Source organism: Salvelinus namaycush, chromosome 3 (assembly GCF_016432855.1).
Source record: "Salvelinus namaycush isolate Seneca chromosome 3, SaNama_1.0, whole genome shotgun sequence".
Classification (NCBI taxonomy): domain Eukaryota; kingdom Metazoa; phylum Chordata; class Actinopteri; order Salmoniformes; family Salmonidae; genus Salvelinus; species Salvelinus namaycush.
Window position 1 is genome coordinate 93,881,115 of NC_052309.1, and position 10,429 is coordinate 93,891,543.

A 10,429-nucleotide genomic window follows, 5' to 3' on the forward strand; every position below is an offset into this window, starting at 1 on the left:
ATACAGGACCCCCCTGTACGTTATGCAGAGGGGTACATGTGTATCTACTGCCACAACATAGTCTAGACTACACTCTAAGAAGCAGGGATGTCTACTACTACGTTACACTCCCACAGGATAGAGAGGATCTGGAAGTCTTCTGTTCACCCTGAAATGCAGGTCCCCTCCCCTCCCACATCCTCCTGGTGTGTCAGAGAAGTGTGTCCTGGACAGAAAGCCAGTGTGTGTGTGTGTGTGTGTGTGTGTGTGTGTGTGTGTGTGTGTGTGTGTGTTTCCACATCCTGCCAGCTGTAATCCTTTACTCTAGCCTGCTCTTCAGTCCTCTCCTTTCTTCTTTTCTGTTTTCACATTTATAGATGCATTGAAATTAGAGCTACCTACAGTACATCAGATCATTCTATTTTTTCATCATTAAACAAAGCCATGACATTCTATACAATACATTTCTACCTGTAACGTTCAACACGGCAAGAAAGGCCGCAGCTAATCATCTGGCCACCATACTGTATTATCCAGGCCTTCTGTGCTCCTCTCCCCTAGAAGAACAATCCAGGGAGCGCAGAGCTGCTGGAAAACGTGTGGCAAGACAGCCTTTGCCCCAGTACTTCAATCTGGTGTGAATGCAGCGGCATTGAACACGTTTACCAGACAAATTCAATAGTTCACGTCATAGAAAAACATTTTGCAACAGAAAAGAAAGCAGGCATTTCTTATTGGACAAGTTGACATAGTACCTCCCCCAATTTCAGCCCGTTTACATGTTTTAGTGAATAAAACCCTGTCCCTGGGATTTCACATGGTAACCCCCATGCTCGCTGTGACAGGTGGATTCACTTGTCAGTCACAGTGGTCTCCTAGCTACAGCCTACAGAGCCTAATCAACCATGCCTCTCAGCAACTCTTTTTGGTTGCACCAGCACATCGTTTTTTGACTCTGCACTTGGTTTATTTCTTCGCTCACGCTCCTCTCCAGTGTGGAATCCGGGAGCAATCTGACTTTGTGGTCGTGTTATCTAGTGGAAAACCTCCTCATGAGAGTGAACACACATTTTCATGGAAAACAAGGCATGTGTGAATAAAAGCAGTTAATAAAAGCAGTTTAGTCATCTAAAACGATCTAGAATGATCCAATCTATAGCTAGCTAGCTAGCTAACAAAATGACTAACGTTAGCTTTAGAGTAGCCTAACATTAGCTAGCTAGGTTGATGCAAGCATGCAGCCAGCAGCTAACATTATGATTTAGACTCACTGAATAAATGTGTTTGGCACAGGATAAAGACGATGAAACGATCTGCTGCTGCTACCCAGGACAATGGATACGGAAGTTCCTGGAAAGGTTAGTCAGACAGTTTGTTAGTCCAGTAATCTTCATTGGCATATTATTTTATTTGCACAGCTGGTGATTATTCACAAAGGTTTGTGTTGCAAATTTCCCTGTCTTAAAAGTAAAAAACCTACAAATTCCACCACAAAGCAGTCTACAGACAATATGACCACACATTAGCTAGCGCATAGTGACACCTACTGATATGAACTGGTAATGTAGGTTTGGTTAGAATAGAGTGCAACAGAATGAGTAACATTCAATAAAATCTACTTCATGAAAAGGGGTATATTATTTTCAATTAAAATGTTGAAAGTAGTTGATTTAATAATTGAATATATGGATTTGACAGGCAATCAGTTCCTACAGTGAGCACCAGGGAACCAACCTATGCTGGGAAGGATGGACACAATAAAGAGGAAAGGAGAGAGGAGATGATGCATATGAGGAATCACAGCATGGAACATTCCATATCCCCATGATTCATAACACCCCTCATCGGGACTCTGGTTAATGCAGTTCAACAGTTAGTTTGCATCCCAAATGGCAACTTATTCCCTATGTAGTGCGCCAAATGGGCCCTTAGGGCTCTGGTCAAAAGTAGTGTACTATATAGGGAATAGGATGCCATTTGGGACACGGACTGCCCTGTCATCATCTCCACTCTCCACTGCAGCACTTTAGTTATCTAATGTTGCTCTTCTGAACAAGGCCCCTTGGCCTACCCAGAGATACTTCTTGAACCGATGGTTAAAATTGCATAATTTGTTTTGGAGTACTACCAGTGTCAGTTTGTGTCATCTGAAATGTTGGTGTTTCATCGACTGTCTCATGTCCCAACAAGGTGTTGTTGGAAGCAGTGTAGTGAGTCTAGGCAAGCAGAGTCTTGAAGGGTGAAATATGTTTTCACTGTCCATGGTCGAGAACATCTCAACTCAGCAAAAAAAAGAAACGTCCTCTCACTGTCAACTGTGTTCATTTTCAACAAACTTAACATGTGTAAATATTTGTATGAACATAACAAGACTCAACAATTGAGACATAAACTGAACAAGTTCCACAGACATGTGACAAACAGAAATTGAATAATGTGTCCCTGAACAAAGGGGGGGTCAAAGACTGTTTTCAATTCACATGACCAGACAATTAAAACCACAGGCCTATAGTCATAGCACAGATGAAAAGGGAAGCTGTGTATAATAAGAATATTTTGACATAGCCTACGAATAGGACCCAGAGTTTTACCTGACCAGGTCATGATCAGGAAAAACTCCAGGCCCCAGAAGAGACACAGACTAATTTTGCCACACCACTTTTGAACCGGTGGTGCCACCTCTGAGGGAACGGCCATTGTTTGCATCCATGTAGATTCATAACATCGGTTACGGATGAAGTATTACTTGCCACATGTCTGTAAAGTGTCAGTTTATAACCACACCTTAGGGATGAATGTCGAACTGGAGTGAAACCTACTTACGCTCACTCACATTTCTATAAACAGTCAAACAGTGTATCAATCATTTGTACAAAGGGAACTGCGTGATAAACTACTATATCATGGAGACTTTACTCCTCATAGTGGTGAGAAGATGCACATACCCAAACACCGTTTTTATTTTTCCAGGTTTGTGTTTTCGATTTGAGCGATCTGTTAAATAACGACAACAGAATCAATACGTGGCAGAGTGGCCTATAAAAGCTGAAGAACACACGCACATCCAGGTACTTTTGCCTGATGAAGACCTAAGGGTGGAAACATTGTTATAATAACATCACTTAGGAACATGAGCAGCAATGTGGCGTTTTAATTTTTATATTTCAGAGTGGCCTATAAGACATTAGGGGAACAGATGTTGCTCTTTATTTTCTCCTGGATAAAATCCAAGAGGGTTTGACAAACCATTCCCTTGGAAACAGAGTAGGTCAATATTGAGTAAAATGGGGAAGGTTTATGGTGCAACACCAGGCCCAAGAGTACGTAATAGAAGCCAAGGCACAGGGAAGTCTCTCCATCTCATTGAGCCCTGGCCATCACAAAGGATCACATGACCTGGAAGTCATAACCCACACAGCCTACAATACGAAAACCTCGCCCCCCCCCCCCCCCCCCCCCCCCCTCCGCATCTTTTCTGGGGAACACAGGGCTTCCTGGGATTAAGAAACCCAAGGCGGGCTGGAAGAATGTGTGTGTGTGTGTGTGTCTCACTGTCTCTGTGTCACAGCCTGGACAGAGCGGAGGGGCCTAAAACAGCACCACACGCTGAGTGTAGAAATAGGCATTGCAATTTACAGAGAGACAGACGGTCTGAATCACATCCAATTCTCCTTCACTAAGACTCAGGGCCAGGCAGCAAAAGGTCCACCAAACACACACACACACATGGACACAAACCAAAACACACACAGAAATAGGTCAAACCAGACTGGGCAGTGCAGCAAGTGAAGCCGAACTGCACTGCCCAGTCTGGTTTGACCTATTTCTGTGTTTTTTGGTTTGTGTCCGTGTGTGTGTTTGTTTGGTGGACCTATTGCTGCCTGGCCCTGAGTCTTAGTGAAGGAGAATTGGATGTGATTCAGACCGTCTGTCTCTCTGTAGTCCCAGTCTCGGAGTCTTGGATGAAGTTGTCTGTAATCACTGATCAAAGCTCAGTTTTGTTATTTTGACCCCAAATGGCTGAGGTAAAAATTGTGGTAGGATGAGCTGATCCTAGGTCTGCTGTAGGGGTAAGGCAACCTTTAGCTCTATGGTGATCGTTCTGCCCACTAAGGTAGGGTCATGACTGTGTATGGGCCTGGACAGATGCTAAGTTCCTCTTCTATTCCTGGTGCCTATTTCTTTACCTTTACTAGAGGAGCTTAATATGTTACCTTTACTAGAGGGAGGAGCTTAATATGTTATATTTACTAGAGGGAGGAGCTTAAGACACTATTTTTTTTATTTAACCTTTATTTAACAAGGCAAGTCAGTTAAAACTTATTATGGCTGGGGGCAGTATTGAGTAGCTTGGATGAAAAAGGTGCCCAGAGGTGCCCAGAGTAAACTGCCTCCTACTCAGTCCCAGATGCTAATATATGCATATTATTAGTAGCATTGGATAGAAAAGACTCTGAAGTTTGAATGATGTCTGTGAGTATAACAGAACTCAAATGGCAGGCAAAAACCTGAGAAAAATCCAACCAGGAAGTGGGAAATCTGAGGTTGGTCGATTTTCAACTCAGCCCCTATTGAACTTACAGTGGGATATTGGTCATTTTGCACTTCCTACGGCTTCTACTAGATGTCAACAGTCTTTAGAAACTTGTTTGATGCCTCTACTATAAAGGAGGGGGGAATGAGAGCTCTTTGAGCCAGGTGTCTGGCAGAGTGCCAAGACCTGAAACCGCGCATTCACGTGAGAGTTAGCTTGAGTTCCATTGCTTTTCTACAGACAATGGAATTGTCCGGTTGGAACATAATTGAAGATTTATGTTAAAAACATCCTAAAGATTGATTCCATACATCGTTTGACAAGTTCTACAGGCTGTGATGAAAATTTTAGACTTTTCATCTGCTTTGTTTGCTCGCGCGTGTCATGACGTTGGCAGTGGGGGTAAGTTTATGACAGTCATAAATACCTCTTTCCCCCCTTTTCCTTCTCCCTACTATAACTGATGTGACATAAGAAAACCCCTTGGTTAACATAGAGGTTCTGGGAACATCAGAAGTGGGGGGAAATTAACTATATTCTGGTAATCCGACCAACTGAACATATGCGGTGGTACTTAAGGTATATTATGTCAGTTCGGTTGCCCTCTGACACATTCTCATCAATGATAGAATGACATAAACTCTACTGTGGAAAGTCTAAATGTCAGCGATATCGGATTCACATGGAATTGTTGTTTAATTCAAATGTTTGAATATGACATTATTTGTGAAGAGGTGAAATGTAATTTTAGCTTCCAAATGAGAGATCTGGACTTTCATAAGTGTTCCTCTGCTCACAGTGGCCCGCCCCTGTGAAGAGGCATGGGTTATAAACTTTTCAGACACACCCCTCTCCCTCCATTATAAAAGCCATTGACAAGAATATAACTTTCTGTTCCGGGTACGCTAGGATGACGATCCGGTGTCAGAATGGTTCAGATAATAACTATAGATGAAGCCAACATCAGCATGGACTTTGATTGTGAATGGTATGAACTTTGAACTCGTATTCACTACAGAAGTGATATCTCCTAGCCGTTGAGTTAGCAACAGCTAAACGCAGGTTAGGAAGGACGATACGGTCTTCCATCTACTACACACAACGCTCCTCCAACGTATCCAGTAAGGCACCAGAGACATTCTTCAAAGGACAGAGGACTCGGGTTGGCGACACGGTCCATCTACCACCAACCTACTGAAGCGCAGCTCAGAGTAAATATTTATTGCATTCCTTTTCAAATGGGCGGTAATTTAGAATGCATAAGATACTGTATTTACGATAGCACAGCTCGCCTATGTTCCAGTCTCCCGCTCTTTCACTAGGACTCAGCCCCTTCCCTTTGTGTAACAAGCTGTCATATCTATTCCGCCCGCTAGGGACGTTTTTCTGTATGACGTAATTTGTGATCAAGTTATGATTTAATTGTATATGTGTGATTCTGTGTGATTAGTTAGGTATTTAGTAAATAAATAATTAAACCCAATTTTGTATTGCTGATTCAACTTGTTAGCCAGGATTCTTGCAGATAATCAAGGATTTACAACTTTCAGATGAGACTGAATAAAATTACGATTAATGTGACTGTTATGGATGTAAAATCTTACTAAATCTTTAAGAGTTTATTCGAAAGATAACAGCTCTATAAATATTCTTTCGCGGTGTCCCTCTCTAGTTAATTAACATTTACATGATTAGTTCAATCAGGTAATATTAATTACGGAGAAAATATTTTATAGAATAGCATGTCATAGCAATTAATCTGGCATAGTCAAAGACACGACACGCGTCATGGATTTGGAACAAGGAGGTATTTAGACATAAATTATTAACTTTATCGAACAAATCAAACATTTATTGTGGAACTGGGATTCCTGGGAGTGCATTCTGATGAAGATCATCAAAGGTAAGTGAATATTTATAATGCTATTTCTGATTTATGTTGACTACAAAAGATGGTGGATATCTGTTTGGCTTGTCTTGTCTTAGCGCTCTACTCAGATTATTGCATGGTGTGCTTTTTCGGGAAAGCTTTTTTGAAATCTGACACAGCGGTTGCATTAAGGAAAAGTTAATCTAAAGTTCCATGTATAATACTTGTATTTATCAACATTTATGATGAGTATTTCTGTAAATTGATGTGGCTCTCTGCAAAAACACCCGATGTTTTGGAACTACTGAATATAACGCGCCAATGTAAACTCAGATTTTTGGATATAAATATGAACTTTATCAAACAAAAAATACATGTATTGTGTAACATGAAGTCCTATGAGTGTCATTTGATGAAGATCATCAAAGGTTAGTGATTCATTTTATCTCTATTTTTGCTTTTTGTGACTTCTCTCTTTGGCTGGAAAAATGGCTGTCTTTTTCTGTGACTTGGCGGTGACCTAACATAATCGTTTGTGGTGCTTTCGCTGTAAATCCTTTTTGAAATCGGACACTGTGGTGGGGATTAACAACAAGAATACCTTTAAAAATGGTATAAGATACTTGTATGTCTGAGAAATTTTCATTATGAGATTTCTGTTGTTTTGAATTTGACGCCCTGCACTTTCACTGGCTGTTGTCATATCAGCCAGTGAAAGCGCTGTCAGCCCAAAGAAGTTAAGAACAAATTCTTACTTACAATGACAGCCTAGGAACAGTGGGTTAACTGTGTTGTTCAGGGGCAGGGATTTGATCTAGCAACCTTTCAGTTACAGGCCCAACGCTCTAACCACTAGGCTACTTGACTCTATCCACTATGCTACCTGCATCTAACCACTAGGCTTCCTGCCGCCCAGACGCATATCCAAAGCAGTTGAAACGATGCAGACTGACGGATGGAACTTTATTCTCACAGTATTATACACTCCGGATTATTTTATATTTTTACATATTTGAGTAGCAATGTCATGATTACTCAAGTAACAACTCATTCAGGGTGATACAGTGAGAAAAGGTGTGATTGCAGATATAGCATGAAAGCCCTTCATACTGCAAGTGCCAGTAAAACCCAGTTCTGTTTGATCTCCCCTCCTCTTCTCCACTCGCTTGTCCTGTCCTCTTAATTCTGTTCTGTCCTTTCTCACCTCATCCTCTCCTCCTCTCTCCATCCGATGAGCAGTCATGATAAACTGCCGAGTCACTAAACCTGCTGCTTCTGAGGTAGAATACAGCATCTTCTGTGTGTGTGTGTGTGTGTCCAATGTACCTTGCCCGATTAGGAATGTTTGTCTCTATAACATGAGTCCTGATTCACCCTTCTCATAAATGTAAGTGTGTAACTACTCATTCATAAACAGTTAAGGGTTTTTCCTAGACTACAATAGGTAAGTGCTGCCCACTTATGGACGCTGTATAATAGCCTGGCTGTATTTGTCTATACTCTTGTCTGATTACTGATGCTTTAGTTTAGAGCAGTGGTCACCAACCTTTACTGATGCAAGATCACTTTGAGTCTAAATGCAATCCGGGATCTACCGCTCAGATTTTGTTTTAAACCTAAACCTATGAAACATTAACCAATTAAAAACAGTTCTGTAACAATGAGGTTTGTGCAGTAGACTATAGGCCCAATACATCATCACTGCATGTTGGCTATGCTTGAATTGCCCTGCCAAAGTTGTTCTTCTCAGACCATTTTGAAATTATATTAAAACATTTTAGGTATATGATCACACTGGTAATAGAACATTTGTTGGTATTACTTGCAAGGCACTGAGCATAATCATTTGCATTTATTTACTGGGACTGATGGTCTGCATCTGATGGTCAGTCAGAGGAGGGAGCAGCGGTGAAGCTGCCTCCCACCTGACTTACTTAAAGTCTGCATTAAAGTGTCTGTACTATAATAGGCGTGGCAAAACAAATGTAGACATTGATAAATGCATTTCTATAGCTTCCAAAATGTTTTTTTTTACAATTGATAAGTACCAAGATGACTGCTAGGTGGCTTAAATACAGCTCCACCTGTCAGTCATCCAGGGTTAATACACATCATTGGTCTAGACAGGGGCAAATGGCTATGAGAGCAGAACACAGGTGGGATGTTTCTGATGACATGACTGGATTTACCGCGACAGGAAGACTGTTCTCCCAGTGTCTCTGTCTATCTTTGGAGAAGAAACACTATACTAAAGATATTTACATGCAAAGTGATAGGAGGCTGACAGCTGTTTCTGTAAACTACAATAGCCAAGCAGGCAAACAGTCTGACAAAAAAGGATGGATGGTTGAATGTAACTGGGGGCTACGTCCTCTCATGGCAACATCAAAAGCGCACCTATAAACTTGGAGGAACAAAACATCTAGGTCGCGGGCATTCTGTGTGTGTTAGTGCATGATGATGAAATTGAGGCTACTGTGAATCAATCCACCATGGATGGGTAGGCTACTGTTAGCATGATGCTAAACTAATCACACAGTTACTCATCTAACTGGGGCGCAGATATTACGAACGTGGCTCTCCTTGCACAATATAAGATTATTAGCCTCGTGGGTATCCCTTGTTGACAACGTTGCACCACGTGCATGTTCTACACTACACGTAGACATCGGTAGGGATGCTTTGGTGGATGAAAAACACTGGCTTGCGTGGCCTTGCAGCGAGAGGCAGCGTTTCAAATCGGCTGTCAATGTCCTCCATCTCACTCCCTCTCTCCGTCTTTCGCTGCCCGGACTCACCTCCTCTGCGTGTTTCCTCAGCGCTTTCTCCCGTTCATACTGCGTGATGAGCTGTTCGTTGTCCTCCTTTAACAGTTCTAGTTCCACTTCATGCTCCTGGTTTTCCGCGAACACCGAATCCAGGTTCTCCAGCACAGCCACGACGAGCGGCATCAGTTCTTTCACCACGTCTTCGTCGTATTTTCCTATCAGTTTCTCGAACTCGCGGTAGATGGAGTTGGCCAGGCCCGATACCCGCTCCGACATCATAGCCGATGTCCCCGGGTCGTCCTGGTACACTACTCCGTCCTCCAACTCCATTTTCTTCCCTTCCTTGAACAAATAGGTCCTGTGAATAGGATTTTCACTTACCCCGCCACTATGAATTCCGTTATTTTCTTTAAGAAAATCGAATGTGTATTCCCTTTAAAAGCTTGAATTGAAAAGACAATATCCGTGCAATAGTACCTCCCTGGAAGCGTTCGATAGACGTGGATTATTTTTTTCCTCCAGTTTCGTCTTTTCACAAGAGAGGTGCGTTCAGTTCGCTTGAACGGTTGCTAAATTGAATAAGTGTTTGTACTGAATGACACGTTTTCAAAAACGTTATTGTACGTTTGCTCCCGTTTGGTGGGTGTGGCGATGAGTGGCTTGAAGCAAGGAGTGACGCTTTAAAGGGCAGTGGCCATGCTGACAGGGTTCCCCAACCGTTCTTATTATACCTCAGTTTCCCCAACCCACAATCTCCCCGTTATTCAACTGGTCGTTCAGTACAGCACCGTTTCTGTTCAATTGAATGTTCCAGAACGCAAAAACTTACTGAACGCAGCCCAGCTGAGTATACTTTCACGTGATGACGTCGTATCTTTACACGGGGAATGTAGTTTTACCGAATATTTGTATCCTACAATGTTAAACCTAGGGCTAGTCATTTAGTCAAACACATCATAGTAATAACATAGTAATACGACACTATACTGTTAATAAAGGCATCTCTATTTAAATTCCTGTGTCTACAAAATACTTTAAGATCCTGCTCTAATAATGTTTACATTTACATTTTAATCGTTTAGCAGACGCTCTTATCCAGAGCGATTTACAGTTAGTGCATTCATCTTAATTAAGATTGATAGCTATCAGTCATAGTAAAGTTTTCCTCAACAAAGTAGCTAAATAATAAATACAATATTTAAATAATATATACAATAAATAAAATACAATACAATAAATAAAATGTTTCCTCAAATTATAAATTGTATTTGTAACCCA

The 10,429-nt window shown here is 41.6% G+C and overlaps 1 protein-coding gene across 2 annotated transcripts in view; it reads right to left on the minus strand.

Moving 5' to 3' along the window:
* Positions 1–9,688, minus strand: part of LOC120043326 (C-Jun-amino-terminal kinase-interacting protein 4-like) — a 51,635-nt gene extending 41,947 nt beyond the window's left edge. For both annotated transcript variants that reach the window (XM_038987956.1, XM_038987948.1), the window contains exon 1: positions 9,182–9,688. In XM_038987956.1, coding sequence (XP_038843884.1) covers positions 9,182–9,481 — 300 coding nt within the window. In that variant the 5' untranslated portion in view covers positions 9,482–9,688. The remainder of the gene's footprint in view (positions 1–9,181) is intronic.
* Between the last annotated feature and the right edge of the window lie 741 nt (positions 9,689–10,429).